Raw genomic sequence first — 20614 nt, forward strand, 5'->3', positions numbered from 1 at the left:
ACTAGGCTCTAAGACGGTCTCACAATTGATCCGCAGTCGAAGACGAGCTGTAGGGAAACGATATTTCTTTGAACTAGATAAGGAAGAGAAAAATACTTAGAACTAAAAACCTGTGTGACCGCCACGTCTGCATTCTTGCTTGACACAGCTGTCTTATCCGTAGCCGGCGTAGCTGACGTCGAAAGGGGAGTGAGGGGGAGTTAGGAAGAGGGAGAGAGAGAAAAAAAAAACGGAGGGGAGTGGGGCTATCTTATCCGTGAAACAAGCGCTAAGGTAGTCTTCTTCGCAGTCGTTATTTGGGTCGTCACGCCTTCCCTCCCCTTGGGAGAAGCGTTGCGTGACGAGTCTAAACAACAGCTACGAAGGAGAGTAGCGTCGTACTGGCAGAAAATTGGCCTGATCTTTTACAAGAATGACTGAGCGCGGAGATGGCCGTTCAGAGAAACTGAGTGCTGTATTTATTTTATTTTCTAAGGGACGGACCATCATTTTCTTGGAAAATATAGACGGCAAACTGATCCTGACGGCTAAAGCGGTCAAAAATAAACAAAGTGGATAAATCTTTTTATCCACTTTGTTTATTTTTGACCGCTTTAGCCGTCAGGATCCGTCAGGATCAGTTTGCCGTCTATATTTTCCGTTTTAACTTAGTTACTGATCCAGGTCTTCAATAGATCCGGCACCACTCATCGGTTTGTCGCTGTGATATTGCAGTATTTTATTATATCATTTTCTTGGACGGGGGAGAAAATTTTTACAAGGCAAACAATTTTTTTTCTGTGGCGTTGTCCGTGCAAAACAATTCTTTCTTCCTACAGACAATTTAATTTTTTCATGTCTGGATACAATTTATTTTGGCATTTTCCTTTGCAAACAGTTTTTTTTTCAGGATTTTTCATCCCCCCCTTCAAAAAAATAATGGTCTGACGTCCCTTAGCCCTACCAGCTGTATTGTTGTCATCGTCACCATCATCATCATCATCATCATCATCATCATCATCATCATCCTCATCCTCATCATCTACCCTCCAGTCACTTCAAATCAGAATATTCATTGGAATGTTTTTCACCGGGTTTTCATTACTCTGTTACTATCAGTTGAGATGCGACCCCACAAAATCGGCCATCAACTGTGTGAAATGGCTAATCTAACACAGTTTATTTCTTGTTTTGGGAAAGATGACTGCGCAAGAGTCAATCAAGAGTCAGTTATTATCATATTAAACTGCTGCAAAAAAGTAAAAATGAAAAAAGTTTACAAACGACCAAGCCACTCCTAACTGACCTCCATTTGGCCGTTGAGTTTAAATAAATTGTACATGACTGACGTAGAGGTTGCAGAACGGCGAATTTTTTAAAGGTTAGAACTTTGATATGTTTAGTGACTTTAGTACTTTCGTTGTACATTTTCGTTTCCGGCTTGAATCTCCTTCACAATCATAAACTTCAACAGCCTTCAGTTCTACTTTACAGTTCTTTGGGGGGTTTTTTCGATCTCGTCTCGACAGCGCGCGAGATGAATAATCGTTTGTTATAGAAATGCGTACTGTAGATCGCTGTTTGTTAGATAAGAAACCTCTGCAAGCAAAAACCTGAGTTTTCGATTCAATGATCCGTCTCCGAGATCACACAAAGCGGAAATGCCTAAATTAAATGTAAGTAAGCAAACAGCGAGACCAGGGTGGGGAGGGTAGGGCAAACAAAAACTCTGTCCTTACAAAGGTGACAAGGTCCACTATGTGTACAACAAAACCCGACGGGAGAAATCGAGATATTACATTAGATAAATACTGGAGACAATTGATAAGGTCTTTTATACAACATACCTCTCGCATGCCGTATGTTAACGGCACTATTTACGCTGATAAAGAGACAGAAGTCTCGAAACGTCCAAGAATTTATTGTTTTTTAATGCATCAACAGTACTTTTGTTAACTTTGTCAGCATGCATCTCACGTGCCTTCTTAGAAGTCATAAAGACGGCTTTTGATTTGTCAGTTTCAACCGGAAATAAAACTTTCCCAGAAAGCATCTTCGGGAACATTCATTGAATATAAGTTGTCTCACGACAGAAAAACTTAACAGCCATGGATCTTCAGGTTTTCGCTTTGGTGCTCGTCTTAATTGCAGTCGGAGCTCGTGCTCAATTCCAACCCGCTCAGCCTTGCGATCGTCTAAAGTGTCTTCTTCCGAATTGCCGATGCAGCGACGATCTCAAGCCTCCGGGAGGTCTGACGCCCAAAAAAACTCCGCAAATTATCATGGTTACTTTCGACGACGATCTTGAGAAACAATACTTCGACCTGTACAACGAGCTGTTTGAAGAAGTGCGTAATCCCAACAATTGCCCTGCCGTGGGTACCCTGTTTGTTTCTCACAACTACACCAATTACTTCTTGGTGGAAACTGCGTATTCCAAAGGGTACGAGATAGCAGACCACACGGTCACACACCAAGAACCAACCACTTACTGGGAAAACGCCGATTACACTACGTGGAAGAACGAAATCGATGGGCAGAAAGAAATTCTACATCGGTGAGTTTGCCTTTTTTCTATGTAAAGCAGGCATTCTTTTGAATTGGCTAGTCACGCAACACTGGTTTTCTCCGAAATGAGGTTGTTGTGCGTTGCGTGAAACGACTATTCCGTGATCAGTTCCACTAAAACGGAGACTAACGGGTGACACGTTGTCTGAAACGAGTGTGCGTTATGTTTCCTCCAATAAAAGTTTTGCGTGACTTTTTCAATACCAGTGTTGCGTGACGAGCTAATTTGTCTGGTTACCTTTTTTCTGTTTTTTTTTTTATTTTTTTTTTATTTTGGCGTCAAAGATCTAGAAAAAGGTTCTTTCTCCTTCCAAACGCCGGAAGAATCCAATCAAACGGAAAGGATTTCAAAGCCATTTAGTGGCTATTTAGTCAAACTATGCTAACCTGCGTAGCTGGCGAGACAAAGCACTTGCACTTGGTCACGAATCCGATCCCGCCAGCTACGCAGGCTAAACTAAGAAGCAAACATATTTAAATATTTGTCAGTGCTTGTTCTTTTTGTTAGTGGAGTGTGCGTCCCTTGACAATAAAACCAGGTATTGAAAGCTTTTGTGTTATTCGAAATATTTCGTAGATTTGGAAATATACCTTATGGAAAGATTACTGGATTTCGAGCACCATTCTTGATGTTTACTGAGAACATGTTCAAGGCGTTGTACATGAGTAATTTCACTTACGACCTGTCCTGGCCTGTTAACGTCAAGTTTGACGAGCGTGGTGATCCGATCGGTCCCATGTACCCCTACACACTGGAGTACAAGTCGACCCAGACCTGTCCCACTGTTGATCAACCGTGCCCAAAGATGTCCTACCCAGGGCTCTGGGAGATTCCTAACGTCAATCTCATGAACAAAGATCATTCGACTTGCGGCTCGATGATGGATGCGTGTGATGCCGACGGGAACGAGACGGTCTGGTACGAGATTTTGAAGAGAAACTTCCATTACCACTATGACACGAACAGAGCCCCGTTTGGCATGCACATGCACCCCTCGTACTTCTTAAGGAAACCTGGTGAACACATGAACGCTGCCAAGAAATTTCTCAAATACGCCGAGGATTTGGGCGATGTTTGGATCTTGACAGCCTCTCAGGTCATTGCTTGGATGAAAGACCCTCAGGATGTTGACCACGCAAAGAGCTTCGCGCCTTGGCAGTGCCCTGAACGCCCTGAACCGCGATGCACTTCAACAACGGTGAACAGTTGTCACTACACAGAGCCCCAGGATTTCTACATGGGCACCTGCACAGAGTGTCCACCGCATTTTCCATCACCCACCAATCCAGATGGAAATTGAAAGAAATGCCAAGAGACAGACCATGATCAATACATAAAACGGTCAGCTTAATAAACTTGTATGAGTGATGACGATTTTTTTTTTCAATATCCTTAATTATTTGGAATGATCACCTTTCAAAAATATGTCGATAGCGTAACTTGAACAATCTCTGAACTGTAGGCAGTAGTTGTTAGAATATTTTGCAATCCATATTCAAGGTTTCAAGTATTTTTGTTCTAATCTCACGAGGCAAAAAAAGATCTCAACTACGCATGATTTAGGGGAAGAAGATCTAATGTAACGGTGTTGAATAAAAAGTTAAGGAACAATTTTCCAGCTCCCTCACCCGCCCACAAATCAAGTGAGAATTTATAAAAGAGTTTTTTGCTTGAAATGTTCGTTTGCCTTGCCTTTGTTTCTTTGCTTTATTTTTGTTTAGTTTGATTGTCTAGTTGTTTGTTGTTGTTGTTTTCTGTATTAAGTCAGCTTTAGAACGTTAAGAGGTTTTAGCTTAACCGCGTCGTTGTGCTGCTTTTGAGTAAGACATTCATTTTCACTACACAGTTCCTAGACTAGCTCTACTTTGTTACAAAGGAACATGTCAAACTGTTTTAAGTTTCGTTTTGTTATATTGTTTTGTTCCGTGTAATTGGAAACTATTGCTGTGGAAAATTAAAATCAGTTGGCCAAACTTACTGTTTGTTAATGTAGTCCAGTATTTTGACAATTTTCGCAAAATTCAGTTCCTTCAATCGTATTTTTTAGCCAAATCGCGAAATTTAAATCCCGCGAAATATGCCCGTTCCATTTTTGCGAAATTAAGTTCCCGCGAAAATAAATAACAATAAGGTAGCCCGTCTTCTTTTAGTGTAATGTTTAGTAGCTGTGCCATGTCGAGGAAAAACCGTTGTAGTGTAAATTTTATAGGTTTTACCAATCACCAAATTGAGGTCACTGGGACATGATAATTCGTTGCCATAACAACGTCAAAAGAGGCCAAAGTGTAACTTAAAAACTACTCGGTTGAAGTTTTTGTTGTAGTATGTTTAAAGCATAACGAGCCACTTTAACAAAGAGTTTGACGGTTGTAACATCAGGGGGTTGTTACATTAAGGGGAAGTTGAATCCGGGGGCTGTTAGGGTTGTTTCATCCTAGATCCTGGGGCTGGGGATTCGATTCTTGAGCTATATAAGAGAAGTGATTTGTACAAGGGGTTTTTAACTAATGAATGCTCCTTGTATTTAATATTTAACAATTATTCTTTGAAATCGAGGTGAATAGTGGTAGAATATTCACCGAGCCGCGGAGCGGCGAGGTGAATATTCTGCCGCTATTCACCGAGATTTCAAAGAATAATTGTTTTAGTATATACACACGAAGTGATCTCAACAACAAGCGATCTCAAAGTTTTCAGAAGGAAACCATTTAAAGTCGATTTAATTGACCTCTCAATTCATGCGTGGAAAACGTACATACAAGCGGCACTAACCGACATGCGCGAAACAGTTTACAGAATCTTCAAACATGGCAAATCTAGTTAATCTTCGATAAAATCCTCGTCACAATCTAGCAAAATGGTCCTTTAACACCATTCAAACCTGCAATCTGAATCAAAAACCTGCTTGCAAAACATTTTGACCGTTGAATCAAAGCTTTTGAAGTTCACTTGAATTGAAAATTGAAAGAGCAGTTGGCGACGGATCCACCTGAAAGTTTGGATTATACTGAATGTGTGCAGAACTGTGGTGAAAACTGGATGTTTTCTTGCACAAAGACGTTTACCTGAATATTTGTGGAGAGTCTTGGTTGAATAACACTTGATGTTGCTGCCGATAAATCTGCGGTATTCATTTCTGCCGATGCCGGGCGAAGAGCGACTTGACGGTAAGCAAATGTTTATCGTTTTAGTACTCGAGTTGTGTGGACATTGTGCTGCAAATTGTAAAATATGTAGTCTTCTCTTTGAAAACCATCAGGACAAATTTCTTAGCCTTTTTTTGTCTTTTCTGGTTCAGCATCTTCTTGTATTCTTAGTATTTGCGATTCAGAAACGCCGGCGAAACGCGAGTTTATGCCGGCCATTTTGTTTCAGTTTGGATCAAGCATTATTCACTCCGGAGGGAGTGAATAATGCTCATTAGCCCGACATAGCGAACCAATCAGATTGCTTAAAACACCAAGATCACTGAGTGTGTATATACTAAATGGGGTTAGTGCCCAGCTGCTGACAATGATCCAAACATTTGGCGTGATCTGGCCTGTCGATCGATCGCGTGTTTTTGTGCATGAAGTCCCGGCAGGCTCAACCGGTTGAAACGGATTGCATTTCAGATCAGATTGATCAGATGCATTTCACGTGACAAATACCCAGACCCCCGCGCGTGCGGAGAAGCATAACAAATATCGTCAGATCTAGCGGTGGCTCGCGGTGGCTAAAAGCCGGAATGGCGTCGAATATGTTGAGAGTTGTTCTTTTCGTTTTGCTATTTATTCAACAATTCTGCAATGGAGCTGATCCTCAGCCCGAGCAGATTCATATTTCAGCTACAGGTAAGCAAGCAAAAACTGGAATCCCCCTGTTGTGAGTTGATGCATGTTCTTCTCAATTTAAATAGCTTCAACGTTCTTACTTGAAGTTCTAGCTTGACAGTACGCTCAGTAAAAATATTCATACCATTCGCCACACAGTTAACATTGATGAGATTCCTAAGTTAAAGATATTATATTGATAAATGCTTAAAAAAAATGAACCATCTATGTATCTCAGGAATTCTTCAGAAGCTAAATGTTTTTTTCCCGGCTTGTTTTACGATGTTACTTTGGCCTAAACCTGCCTAAACAGTTCATTTGTTTTGTTCTTCTGCTCAACACGACTCCAATATTGGAAGTTGAGAAACCTAGAGGTATTCGTTTTAAAAGAAGGGGAGGGATGTAATTTGGTAGAATGTTCTAGTAAAATAGGACATCGATAAAGAAGGAGAAATGAACATGCAAGTTTATATTACAGTAAGCTACGTAGTTATGAATGTTATGTAACCGATGTAAGTCGTGTTGAGTATGGAACTCCAACATGAAGGACAGAAAAAGCTGTAGATGAGATATATTATGGAAACAAAAATATCGCAGTATCGTTGTGCTCTGATGCATGATCGTTTTGAGTAGTGGACAATCAACTTCCGCTAGCATTGGATTCGTCACTTTGAAAGTCAACACCTGCCAGTTGAAAGCTTTCCTAGAAACCATTGAATTCATGTCATCATGCATTCACTGTACAAGAATTTCATTTTCAAAGCTAGGAATTCTACTCGTTTTTAGGTGTACTCTATTGTATTTCTATCCCAGCCCAATAATTTATTGAAAATTATGAAGATAAATTAAAACCATTAAGTTGTAATAATAACAGGAAATCATGTGGTAGATGCAGTGAATATTTTTGTACATAAAAATGTGATACCTCAATGCAGAATTTATTGGGTCATGTCAATGTGAGACATTTTTCTCCCTCTGGAAGCACCGGTATTCATTTTACAGAGGCAAACAATTTTTGTCCTTAAGCTACATGTACAGTACTATACTTTCTCGACTACAAGAATTGCCTCTAAATTTCTTCCAAAACTGCACAGAAAAATAGAAAGAATTCCACACTTTCTATCACAGTTCAGTGGGATGGAAAGGGGAGGGGGTGGAGGGGATTATAGCTTTCTTACATATTTAGTAAATTTTACAGAAATTAAATTTTTATAAAAATATTTTGCTCCCCCCCCCCCTTGCGCAGAAAGTCTTTTCCCCCTCCCCTCCCAGAGGGGGTCATTAAGGTTTGTGGTATTGCAGTTTTACCTGCGGTATTTCAGTTTCCTGTGACGTCATCAAAATTCCAAAATCCAGAATCACAGGGCCCCTGAGTTTTTATCCTTCACTGGCTATTAGAAGTCCTTAATACATATCCTGTTGAAGGTTTTTAGCTCGACAGCATACACCGTCTTTAAGATAGAGCATTTTGAATTTCGGAGTTTCACGCCACACGACATCAAGATGGCCGCCATAAGGCTGTCACGTATGCTTGAAAAAAGTGCCTAATCCTGTTATTTTTAACAATCTGAACAGTTGAGGTTTTGCGAGAAGTGTTCATCTGAATGTTTACTTGTTCATGATGTTGATCTGACTGCTTTTTGTAGCAGAAGCGAATGCCAGATGTTTTTGTTGACCACCGGCCGCCATGTTGGAGCCCAAGCAGTTGGGCTCCAACATGGCGTCTCCATACTGTGCTCTCTAAATCTGCGTGAAACATTTTGATGGATAACTCGAGTACGGAATACCATACAGACCTGAGACTTGGACAAGTAGTTTATATAGTAGTTTTCTACAACCTGTAATATTCTTGATTTTTTTGACTCAATAGTTTTGGATTTATTTTTCGTGGTGTGACAGTGAAAACCACCTACATTGAAATTCCAAAAAACACTTCCCAACCAATGAAGTGTAGAAAACCTCAGAAAGGTCCATTTAATAATATTTTTCACTGTTTTGTTGTAATTTCAGGAGACCCAACGGAGATGATGGTTACATGGGTGACGTTAGCATTTACAAATTACTCCATTGTGGAGTACAATAAAGTTGGTTTTCCGCTGACATTACGAGCGTCTGGTGGCGTCACTAAATTCACTGATGGTGGGCCAGCACATAGAGTGTTGTTTATTCACAGGGTCAAACTGACAGGACTGGTTCCTGGTCAGAGATATGGTAGGTAGATCTACATCACTCAAGTACAACCTGTAAGGTTATAGAGGATAATACATGGTTGCGCGGAGATATGAAATTTATCTTCGAATGTGCAAATCGAGATATGGGATTTGAACACGATGTTTTTTACGATTTTCCGAAGATTCCCGACCATTTTCCGAAGATTTCCGAAAATTTTCAAAATGTTGTCCGAAGGTTGTACGAATGATTCCGAACATTTTCCGAAAATTTCTGAAGTTTTCCGAAGATTGCCGAGGAAGATCCGAAGATGTTTCGACTTAAGATCGATTTACTTCGGCCCATTGAGCATTGAAACATGGCAAACTCTGCAAGCTGATTGGTCAAAATGATATCACACATGTGTGGATATCATTTTTATCCACACATGTGTGATACCATTTTTCTCGATTTGCTACCACTCGCTAAAACACTGCAGTTTATATACATGTACCGTAAAGTTCCGTGTATAAGCCGCACCCGTAGATAAGCCGCACCCCCGATTTGGAAGCTCAAATTTTGGAAAAAAAAATATACAGACCATAAAGTTTGAAGTTCAAGTGAAGTTCTATTGGAAAACAAACAAGGGCAAACAAGCACGGTTTCGAAACACTGACACGGTGGTTGTTGCAATGTTTAATATAAATTAAGTCTTACGAAAGCTAAATTTCACTTGTCATACCTCCTTTTTAGTTTGAGTTCACAATATCTTAAACTTGGATGCTCTCTTGATATCATTTTTTCGAGATTATCACTTCTAAACACTTGTAATTCGTTCGAATCGTTCACGAATGACGAATGCTTAGTAGCCAAGCTCTGAATTGTAGAGAGGAGTCTGGGCATTAAAAACAAACATGGCGGCATTTTCTTCGGAAGAAACCACGTTTTTATTTCAAGATGCTTGGAAACTGCTACCCGCAACAGGATAAAAACTTCATGCAGAATAAGAGTTTGTTAATCCAGCAGATGTTAATTTGCTGTGAAGGTCAATAAAAAACCGAAGCGGTCGGCCATTTGCCTTGTGAGTATTTGCGTTTATCTTGGTGCCTTCTCGCACGCGGCGGAAAGACATGATTCGAAGTGACTGGCACGCTTCACTGCAAACAGCTTTGCAGAGGAACTAAAAGGTAGTGAACAACAACAAAGTTTTCAGGTTGTTATATGTTTATTCAATGACGTCTTGAGAAGTTTTTTATGAATATTAATTAGGCCTTTGAGAACTCCAACCAGAGATGTTTCCGTAGATAAGCCGCATCCCCGATTTTTGACTTGAATTTAGAGGAAAAAGGTGCGGCTTATACACGGAACTTTACGGTAATAAATCGTCATTAAATGTTTCATTTCCTATTGCCCTCTACATCTATGCCAACTCTCCCAGATTATCCGGGAGTCTCCCAGAATCTTCCATTCCCCTGTACGGGTCATCAAGTCTCCCAGAATCTTCCATTCCCCTGTACGGGTCATCAAGTCTCCCAGATACAAAGAAAAGTGCTTAATGTATGACAGTGTGTTTTTTATTTTGGCTGATTTTAGGGAAGAATTTTAAAATACTTGATGCCTTTTTGTGGATGAACCAGCAGAGCTCTATATTTTTATTTTGTTTTGGGGATGAGAAGAAGAATCATGGAGCAAAATTTTTTCGGTCTCCCAGATTTCAAATTATTTAGGTGGTAATGGCATCTCTATAGCTACAAACCAAATTATTTTGGAAAAGTAGAAATGGCCATGGGTTTATATTTGAGAGGGCTTATCATGTGAAGGACTTTTGCATAAATTTGAGATTTCAGGGGGATCGGAGGGGATGGGTCTATTTTTGGAATTTCACTGTATACTATAAAAATTAAGTATGGCCGCGCACAGCGGATATGAATTTTATCTTCATCTTACATGCTAATGGTATATCTCACAAGTGAGTCCAGCAAACTAGTGAGAAGTAACAACCAGTACGAGAAGATAAAATTCATTTCCCCAAGCGGCCAAGTAAACTAATGTTCTGTTTATTATATAAACAGCAAATCGGACTTGTTCACATGATCCAATGAAAAATCATTACTTGGTCAGCGGATATCGCCACTAGCAGATTAGGGTTTTTATTGATTTGCTACCACTCGGTATACCACTTTAATGTATATATAATAAAACTGAAAAGTACAGAACTTATTAACTGAAGCACATTCTATTTTAGTGTACATCCTTAACAAATGAGTCATAAAATTTCAAATTGAGATCAGAATTCCAAACCTCTAGATAGCATAATAATCTTCTTAAAGCTTTGTCTAAATATAGAATTTCATACAGTATTCATGAATTTGGGGATGTCATCATTTCTCATTTGTAGATTACCATGTTGGTGGATATGATGGCTGGAGTGAACTGTTTGCATTTAATGCCCTAAAGTCTGGTGAAGACTGGAGTCCAAGGATAGCTTTGTATGGAGATCTAGGAAGCGTCAATGCTAAATCTATCGCCTTTCTACAGCAAGAAGCACAAGAAGGAAAGTATGATGCTTTCCTTCATATTGGTAAGTATTGATATCATTTTTTTTTGTTGATTTTCATGTACATAAGTGGAAACTTCAAGTGGCCTGAGCCTCAGTTTTGTCCTACATGTATTCTGTTGAAGTGTGTTATATAAAAAAACACAAAAAAATTGCGCTCTGACACATAATGTCTGTGTCATGGAATTGACCTCAGGGACACAGTTTAGACAATAGTGGTTGTACGTGTAAGGTTTCGTGGTATTGTCATGGCGCTACAAAAAGTTTTTGCCATCTTATGTGGACAGGCTGAAGTAATTAGTTGTTTAACTCATTCACACTGAAAACCTTTTTTCAGTGGTTTTGTACAATGTACATGTATTTTAACATTATGCCCTGTAAACAGGATGCATTTTTACAGAGTAGGGCAGTACGAATTACTTGAAAGCTTTCACGTTGAATGTGTGTGACAATGATGTTCTTGTAAAATATTTGCTCATGTTCTCTGCCATACGAAATACCTTCTTATTATACTTATATGCATGTACATGCAGTGAAAAATTTAAAATGTTTAAATGTTAACTGCACAGTTTTTGATAAACTAATTGAATCTAACTCATGCTGTATTCTTTTCAGGTGACTTTGCATACAATATGGAATATGTAAGTCCTAGACTCTAAATTCCTGCACTTATAATTTATTATCTCAGTTGTTTTTTTTTTTACTTCAACTAGTTAGTTATGTTTATTGTAATTAATTAGAAAAATGTTTGCTACTACATCTCTGATTGATGTACATGGTTTTATTTTTTTCCTGAACATTGCAGATTAATTAGGTCATTTTTCTTTTCATTCGGATATACTGGTACTAGAAGTAATTGCTACTCTACAAATCTGAATGTGTAAATGTGTTGTTTCAGGAAATATCCATACCCCTCCCCATGGTAGGTAATTGGTTTGAATTCCCCCACCCCTCTGGAAATTCCAGTTAAGCCCCATACTTTCCTTTAAAAATTTGGCTTTTGAGTATGGATTTTTTCTGGAACTGCCCAAATGTTATGTTATGTCCCTCACCTCATGTCTTCCTTGGTCTATAATAATGTTATTTCACTCTGTTGTACATGCTAATATCTGTATCTTATGTTAATTTATACCAACAGAACAATGGATTAGTAGGGGATGACTTCATGAATCAAATTCAGACAATAGCTGCTTATGTCCCATACATGACTTGTCCAGGAAATCATGAACAGGCCTAGTAAGTTACTTGACTGATTTTGCAAGTTTTAATATTTAGCAGCAACTTAACCACAATTGTATGAACTTTCCTTTCAGCAACTTTTCAAACTACAAAAAAAGATTTTCAATGCCAGGAAACACAGAAGGTATTTTTTACAGGTAAGAGTCAAATTTACATGTAGCAGCCCAAAAAAAACATCTGCAACAAGTACTGATTTGGCTAACTAAAGGACTTAATACCATACCCTTAAGCTGACCAATGTGCCACTGTGGGTCCCAAGTTATGTTGTGAAGTCAGTATAGTAGCCCAGAGCTTATGCTGGTTTCCGTAGCATGAAGCAACTAGGAGTATACATGTACTACTACTACTACCCCCCCCCCCCCTTCGGATAGGATGCCAGTCTGTCATAGGGTTACCCCCAGCAGTATTTAAATTTGCCGGTGCCCATTAATACACTTGGACAGAAGAGAGGCACTTTGAGAGTAAAGCATCTTGCCTAAGAACACAACACAGTGCCCTGACTAGGGGTCAAACCTGGACCGCTTGATCCAGAGTCCAGCGCATTAACCGTTAGGCCTCCGCACCTCCTGAGTTACACTGTAAAGTCTGACTTTTTGCCGGGGGGTAAATCTTCACCTGTCCTCAGTAGCCTGTGCATTGTCAGTGTGCACACATATCCATACAGCAAATGTTTTATTATTTGATCTATTTAATTATGTAGCTCATTTTCTGTCTCTGTTTTCTTAATTCCTTGTCAAGTTGGAACATTGGACCTGCGCACATCATCAGCTTCTCAACAGAAGTCTACTACTGGTTAAATTATGGAATTGAACAGATTGTTCAGCAATATGAATGGCTGATAAAAGATCTGCAGGTTAATAGCTATTTGCCTTAATTTATTGAAATTTCTCTATTGAATGAAAATGTAAATGGCACTTTTAAAAACCTGAACTGTTAGCAAATAGTCAAAGTAAGTAGCACAGCCAGCAGAAGGGGAGGGGGGTGTGTATGTTATAATGTTAAGCAATGTATGAGAAAGACATAATTCAGTCAGTGACATAATTTATTAATTCCATCTCACTAAATTTGATTATATTGTTCCTAGCTGTAAGTGGGAGATTGGTCACATTAAATTTTGAACGTATCGGTACATGTAGTTATATAGCCTAACTTCCATGAGGTCATAGGTTTGACTTCTGTTGGGAGCCGAACCTTGGGCAGCCCAGATGTTGTATTCGATTGATGTGATACACATTTATACCATGCCATAGAAAATACAGCCAATCAGAATACAGGAAAGCCGTTGTATATTCGACGGTATTCAACTCAACCTTCCCATCGTGCGCTGCGATTGTATTCTCGACGAAATTTAGTGAGCGTATTTTCTATGGCATGGTATAAAATAGTTACACAACACTTTCTCGTGGTATACTATGGAATATCCCACTTGTCACTTGTATTTTCTTGGTATACACACTCGCCTAAAGGCTCGTATGTATACCGAGAAAATACAAGTGACTCGTGGGATATTCCATAGTATACCACTCGAAAGCGTTGCATAACTAGTATATACGGTATTCAGGGCTGCAAATAATTTTTTTCACTTGAAAGGAAATATGTCCTGCTAAGACCCCATCTTGGTCGGACAAAACAAAAAAGGTGGTCGGACAGACTTTCATTCATTGTTGCTGTAAAATGATTTATTTAAAAAAAATTGTCCGGACATTATGTCCAACCACACTTGGGTTTTCGTTGAGCATGAGCAAATTTTGGTTGGCCAATGTCCGATGTCCGACTGTTATTTGCGGCCCTGGGTATTTATGTTGGGTATAATCAAAATTGCTCTACAAATTTAAATACTACATGTGAAAAGGAATTTTGAGTTACACTTTCGACGGTTTAGGGGAAGCTAAACTGTTATTTTTATGTTGTAAATTAACCTTATAGGAAGCAGCATCACCTGAAAACCGCAGGTTGCGTCCGTGGATTATCACGATGGGACACAAACCGATGTACTGTGATAATGATGATGGCGACTACTGCAAACTTACTAACCGTGTGGTATGTTACTTTGCTTTACTCCAAGTGTTAGCATCAACTGTGGAGGGGGACAGGGGGGCGGGAGCCCGGGAGAAAAGGGGCGGGAAGCGGGAGGAGAGGGGGCGGGAAGCGGGATTTTTAAGGTGGCGGGAACCGGGAGAAAACGAGTGAAATTTCGTAACATTTCATTATATTTCGCAATGGACATGGAAAAAACAGGAGAGAACCGCTGCGGAAAGGGGCGGGAGGCGGGAGTAAAATGTACGGGAAGCGGGAGTAAAAGGTACGGGAGGCGGGAGGTTCAGACCCCCCTGTCCCCCCCCCCCACTCAACTGGGAAAACTTAGCCTGAGGCTCAAGAGTAGCGATAAAAGTAGCAACGACATTGCCACATTGGATCCCAAGAGTGGCATACTATTTTTGAAACCAATTTTTTAGTACAGTAGATTACGGAACTAACATTTATTTTTTTGCAAAATGCACCGAAAGGGATATGCAGGACATTGAGGCAATCAGTAAATTGCTTTTTTGAAGTGAGCTATTCAATGGAGCAATTTAACCATTAATTTTTGTAATTATTTTGTCTTAATGACTCTGTTTTCATCATATTTTTGTAGATACGCAAAGGAATCACTTCAAAACATTTGTTTGGCTTGGAAGACTTGTTCTACAAATATGGTATGGAGAATAACAATATAACTTGTGAATATTCAGTAAAACTTATTTCAACTTGTTCAAGTGTGGCAGTCATACATGTAGTCTCCTTGTTTGGGCTCGCCACACACAACACTCCCTCGGTAGTAAGGAGGAGCGATGCGTGACGACCTGAACTAACAATCAAGATGATAATCTCCATTTACTTTTTAGGTGTCGATGTGACGCTGTGGGCCCATGAACACTCTTATGAACGACTATGGCCCCTGTACAACATGCAGGTGAGATATCTAAGTCAACCCATTCTGTAAGTTCACGGTTAAATGACATTCAATGTAAAATTTATGTCATTCATTTCGTTTGTTGCAGGTTTGCAATGGATCTTGGGAAGAGCCATACACCAACCCTTGTGCCCCGGTTCATATCATTACTGGGTCAGCGGTATGTTATCAACGTTAATGTAAATTTCCGTTGCTTTGAATTTTGTAAGAATTTGAACCTTAATGTTCAGGAAGTTTGCAAAATACGAGGTAAAGTTGTTACGAAATTTCTCATACATGTATGTGCTATTTTTTCAGTGCTAGTTTACAGTGACGACCTTGCATTGTATCTGTTGGATTCAAGCAATACATCGTTTACGAACATTTTTATAAAATTCCCGATAGCAATTTCGGCAAGATTGTGCATGTGCCCCACAGATAACCGCTGTGAGAATGATAATGATAATGATAATGAATTTATATAGCGCATTTTTCATATATATATATATGTTCAAATGCGCTGTACACATACTGTAATTTACTACACACAAAGGCCAGACCACAACACCGGGAGCTTCGTGCCCTACTCTTTGCGAATAGTGTGTGGGTTCTTTAACGTCCCCTGCTATAAGACTGAAGATACAGGAGACGGGACCTACGGTTTATCGTCCTTTTCCGAGAAGACTAGAATGTCTAACCATTTGCAGATGAAATTACAAAGGCAGCACATTCTCCTCGGTTATTTTAAGACCCTGAGTGTTGGTCCGGTCTGGGGTTCGAACCCATGACCTCCCGCACAGCAGTCCGGCGCTCTACCAACTGAGCTAACCAGGCGGCGGTTTACAACAATTTCAGTTGTTTTTGTTTTTTCCTTTTGTGAAGAAATAATCCAGTCAGTAATTTTCATTTTACCAGAATTTTACTAGGAGCTAGTAATAGAAGATGAGGGTCGGCACTGACAAGGGGACAAGTCCTTTCGTGTAAGCTTAATCCACAGGGTTCATATGCGTCTCTAAAACCCTTGAATTTCAGGAATTCTATTTCAAGGCCTTGAAAGTACTTGAAATTGGTTTTCGGTCCTTGAAAGTCCTTGATTTTTTTATTGAACAAGATTTTAAAAAGTATCAATGCTTTTAAGGCTTTGAAGTTAATCGAAAAGGTAGGTTTCAACACAAACATTTTGCTTGGTTTGAGGTAAATTTCATTAAAAAAGTCCTTGAAATTTCCAAGAATGGTCCTGGAAAGTCCTTGAAAAGTCCTTGAATTTTTGGCCTGAAAAAGTGTACGAACCCTGTATCCTTTTTTGTCTAAAAATCTAGTCACAGGGACCAAAGTCCTGCGACTTGTCCCACCAATTTAAACTGGTTTGAATTGACGGGCGGGGACTTGTACCTCAAAATTAAGATTGGCACACACGAGGCGACAAGTCCCTGCGACTGGTCCCCCATTCTCGTCCCCATAGCCCTTTCGTTTCTCTTAGGTGGCTGGGCCTTGGCACGAGAAAACAAATTGCTCTGGGGACACAGGATTTCTAGTCCTAGATTCTAGGACTTCCGGTCTTCATGTATGCAGTCATGACGTTTCAAAAGAATGTATGAGAGAGTCGTTACGTTTTCGACTTCCGTTTAGGAATTCTTTGTTCCAAACAGCCAATCTAAAAAATTCAAATTAATTCAAAAATCCTATGTCCCCAGAGCCTTCGTTTTCTCGTGCCAAGCCGGCTAAGAGAAACGAAAGGGCTATGGGGACGAGAATGCTGGTCCCCTTGTGTAAACTCACCAACAGACTAGTAGCAGGGACCTGTCTCCTCGTTTGTGTCGACCTTAATTGCTTATAAACTTGTGGGCTTTTTTACAGGGATGTACTTCAAAGCATGACCCGTTTCTGAAGGACAAAGCTCCCTGGACAGCGTATCGCACAGAGCATTATGGATACACAAGAATGACCATCCACAGCAAGACAGAAATCTCCATAGAGCAAGTCGATGTTGATCTGGTAAGTCTTATTACATAAATGACCTCAGGAGGTATTCGGGATTTCAAGTGGCCGAATGATCGAATTGGGGCCAAAAAAATCCCTAGGGCTTCCAACATAACCCACAAAATCCCTAGATCAAAAATTGACCCCTCAAAAATCAACAGCCAAACATTTTAGTTTGTACTTTAGTCGCCGAACTATGCAGCCAAGGCACTACGACGAGTCTTCAAATTGTTTTTAATACCCCAAAACATCTCTACTTAAATCTAAAAAAATTCTTGCCAAATTTTCCTACCCAAAAAAATCCCAGAACCATAAGATTTCAAACCCAAAAAATCCTTCCATCATCCCTGTCACTTTGAAATCCTGAGTACCCCCTGGGGAAATGAGCCTGGAATTTTGAAAAAAAAAAAAATGTCATGTCTATGCATAAAACATTTTTAGCTGGGTGCGTAGGTGAAGAAAATTCTTCGTCACTTTTTCTTCTGGTAAATGACAAAGCTTCTTGCAGGTCTGCTTCATTCTTTATTTTACTTCAGTAAGGCGACAAATTTATATCATAATAATAATTTTCCCCATTTTGTCCCGAGGGGGGGGGAACTCCGGCTTGTAAATGACGGGGATGATCGAAAGATATTTTGGGGTTTGAAATTTTCAATTCCGGGATTTTTTTGGGTTGGAAAATTTGGCAAGTATTTTTTTGGGTGACTTATTTAAATAGTAGCCTCCTACGCAGACGTTCTTAGGGCTCGGCGCCGAGCCCTAAGAACGTCTGCGTAGGAGGCTATTTAAATAGGGGATTTTTTTGGTATTAAAAACGAAGTGAAGTGCCTTGGCGTATTTATGGTATAATGAATAGACAAACACGAGCGTTCAGTTTTTATGATTTTCTTTGTGTTATACATGTATTGTTGCCCCTCCTGGCGATTTAGGGGTAATTTGAAAAGGGATTTTTCGGGGTGTTATTTTTGGTCCAGGGATTTTTTGGGGTAATGTCTGAAGACTTAGGGTAGGATAGTGATCAAGGAAGTAATGATGTTTCTGCACAGAGAAAAAAACTAAGCACTTGTGACGGATTAAAAATTTTTTGCGGTTTTCACAAATCACCAAAAAGCTTGAATATCTGATGTCGCGAAAATGTGTTGTAATTAGAGTAGCTCGTGTAGGTTAACAGGACTGATTTTGAGCTTTTGCCTATTTTTATCAGGGAGGACAAGTTGTTGACAAAATGACGTTGATTAAAGACATCCATGGACCAGAAGCTTGGACCAGAAAGAATGTGAAGAATTGAAATTAACACAGTTTAACTCTCAGTTGCAGATGATTAATTGCCTAAAGTACATTTTCTTACTGTTAAAAATTGCTAGAACTCCCAAGCAAGGCTGTCACAGTGCTTAATTCGTGGACGTGAGGTTTTATGACCCTGTGATTATCACTTGACCTTTTGTTAAGGTAATGTGCGGAGTGTATTGTAAAAATAACGTGAAAGTCCACGAGTTAGCCACTGTGCCCTTGGTTTTTCATATGCTTTAGGTGAGGGAAATGAAGCTGCATGATGAGTAAAATAAATCTGTATAATTATTACATGTAAAAAGAAAATTGTTTAATAATTTACAATTATTATAATATTATTCACCGAAGTGAAGGCGAATAGAGGTGAATAGTGGTGGATATTTACCCTCATGGTTCCGTAATTATCCACCTTTTCACCTACACTGAGGTGAATAATTGTTTTAGTATATACCGCACAAGTTGAATAACTAGCGTAACGACAAGGGAAGCTATTTTGTTTCTCATTGGCTGCTCAGAAGTGAATAGTGCTTTGCTAATCACCTCAGAGTTAGCCTTTAGAGTTAGGATTTTCCCAGGCTATGTGGCCTTGACACATTAATTAAGTTTTATCTATCTATCTATCTATCTATCTATCTATCTATCTATCTATCTATCTATCTATCTATCTATCTATCTATCTATCTATCTATCTATCAGAGCGCGTGAAAAGCACTATTCACTTGCGTGCTATATACTAAGGTATTTTATTATAAAATTAACGCAACTTTTTAAAATAAACAACGCAAGCTGCACAAATTCCCGCACAAATCTTTACAACAAACGCATGCGCTCGGATCTATCAGATAAAATGAAAGTTTGATGACGTAAACCACAATTTTTTATGCATGGGAAGTATAAAAATTTTGCATCAAAAATAAGCCAATATTAGTAAATTAATCATGAAAAACGACGGCCTCGAGGATTACCAAATGAATATAACAGCTGCATTTTTTTCCTTAAGTAAATTGAAGCTCCTAGTCATTGCTCAAAAATGTAAAATTTAATGATGACTAGCAGTGGATAAGGAGAGATGGTTACGAAAGATATCTGCTACAATTGTAGGCTGTCAAGAAAATATCAATTTCAAATCAGTTAAAGGGCTATGTCACGCAATTTTAGGCAATTTCGGCACTGGTCATAGAATTAACTAAAATATCACAATAACGGCTTAAAACTGTAGAAGAACTCAAAGGAAACACAGAAAGGCCAAAAAGGGGCATGGATATGCAAAATTCGAGAAGATTAAAACGGATTGCGTTCGGGTAACCTTGAAAATCATCGCCCGACTTTTTGCAAGTTTATCTCAATTTGTATGAAAGTGTCATTTACAATGCTCGAAAATCATCCTTGTTTGTAAATGGCCGTGATTTTGCCAATAAAAGGTTTTTGCTCTGCCAATTTGAAGTTGTACCTAAAATAACGTGACCTAGCCCCTTTATTCTGAACTAGGTGGTTTCCTTGCCTTCAAAATATGCATTTGTGCTTTGTTGGCCCTTGCTTACGCCGCAGACGAAACTAAACCCTTGTCAAGTCCGGGGTTAGATTACGTCTGCGACGCAGGCTAGCCCTTGCTCCGTTTTCTTCAAAATAAAATCTTTTTTAGCCACAAAAATTAAATTCGTGTGCGAAAGACACTATTTCTGTCAAGGGTGGTATGAAATTTTTTACGTAAAACTGAAAGTATGTACGAATTCTGTCAATGCACTTTAATTACATTATTTAATTACATTATTTGCAGCACTATTTAACAAGTCTCTTGATAATGGAGTCACGATGACCCCGAAACGTCGAGCAGCATAAATCTTTCCTGTTTTTTTTTTATATGCCTTTGCTTCAGCAAATCCCTGCTGATCAAAATACATTATTTATATATTTTTGAAATGTGTAATGTTCATTTGTTTCCGTACGTATGATTGAATATTAAGGACAATGTCAGCTGGTACTGAATCACTTGCCTAGCGAACTGTTTGCAATTTTGTATAATATGAATAAAGATTTTCATGTTGAATTTAGTTCATGATGTGGAATGAATATTTTTTAAATTAATGTATGGTTTGTGTTTTACCAAT

At 39.1% G+C, this 20614-nt stretch overlaps 2 protein-coding genes, 1 long non-coding RNA gene and 1 other non-coding gene across 4 annotated transcripts; 3 read left to right on the top strand and 1 right to left on the bottom strand.

Annotated features, from left to right (window-relative positions):
- The first annotated feature begins 2047 nt into the window (after positions 1 to 2047).
- Positions 2048 to 4060, top strand: LOC144634451 (chitin deacetylase 8-like). The gene is made up of 2 exons (XM_078493402.1): positions 2048 to 2536; positions 3125 to 4060. The coding sequence occupies exons 1-2, from the start codon at positions 2088 to 2090 to the stop codon at positions 3846 to 3848; spliced, it is 1173 nt and encodes a 390-aa protein (XP_078349528.1). The 5' UTR covers positions 2048 to 2087; the 3' UTR covers positions 3849 to 4060.
- A 2199-nt stretch (positions 4061 to 6259) lies between these two features.
- Positions 6260 to 19053, top strand: LOC144637287 (acid phosphatase type 7-like). Its single transcript, XM_078496418.1, has 13 exons — positions 6260 to 6381; positions 8371 to 8571; positions 10907 to 11089; positions 11681 to 11706; positions 12204 to 12301; positions 12379 to 12441; positions 13043 to 13157; positions 14231 to 14344; positions 14940 to 15000; positions 15190 to 15257; positions 15346 to 15417; positions 17094 to 17231; positions 18421 to 19053. Exons 1-13 carry the CDS (start codon positions 6276 to 6278, stop codon positions 18502 to 18504), a joined length of 1329 nt encoding a protein of 442 aa, XP_078352544.1. The 5' UTR covers positions 6260 to 6275; the 3' UTR covers positions 18505 to 19053.
- Positions 15998 to 16070, bottom strand: Trnas-gcu (transfer RNA serine (anticodon GCU)). The gene has a single exon. It is a non-coding gene; the product is annotated as a tRNA-Ser (tRNA).
- An 895-nt stretch (positions 19054 to 19948) lies between the features above and the next one.
- Positions 19949 to 20557, top strand: LOC144634460 (uncharacterized). Its single transcript, XR_013567208.1, has 2 exons — positions 19949 to 20031; positions 20106 to 20557. It is a non-coding gene; the product is annotated as an uncharacterized LOC144634460 (long non-coding RNA).
- Positions 20558 to 20614: the final 57 nt, after the last annotated feature.

The sequence above is a fragment of the Oculina patagonica genome, chromosome 13, assembly GCF_052425735.1.
Source record: "Oculina patagonica isolate OP01 chromosome 13, crgOcupat, whole genome shotgun sequence".
Classification (NCBI taxonomy): domain Eukaryota; kingdom Metazoa; phylum Cnidaria; class Anthozoa; order Scleractinia; family Oculinidae; genus Oculina; species Oculina patagonica.

Bases quoted from the DNA above. Each gene is read 5' to 3' on its own strand.
- LOC144634451 (XM_078493402.1), top strand. From the start codon at position 2,088: ATGGATCTTCAGGTTTTCGCTTTGGTGCTCGTCTTAATTGCAGTCGGA. The intron at 2,537-3,124 runs GTGAGTTTGCCT...AATATTTCGTAG, and splicing joins CAGAAAGAAATTCTACATCG to ATTTGGAAATATACCTTATG.
- LOC144637287 (XM_078496418.1), top strand. From the start codon at position 6,276: ATGGCGTCGAATATGTTGAGAGTTGTTCTTTTCGTTTTGCTATTTATT. The intron at 11,090-11,680 runs GTAAGTATTGAT...TATTCTTTTCAG, and splicing joins TGATGCTTTCCTTCATATTG to GTGACTTTGCATACAATATG. The intron at 15,418-17,093 runs GTATGTTATCAA...GCTTTTTTACAG, and splicing joins ATATCATTACTGGGTCAGCG to GGATGTACTTCAAAGCATGA.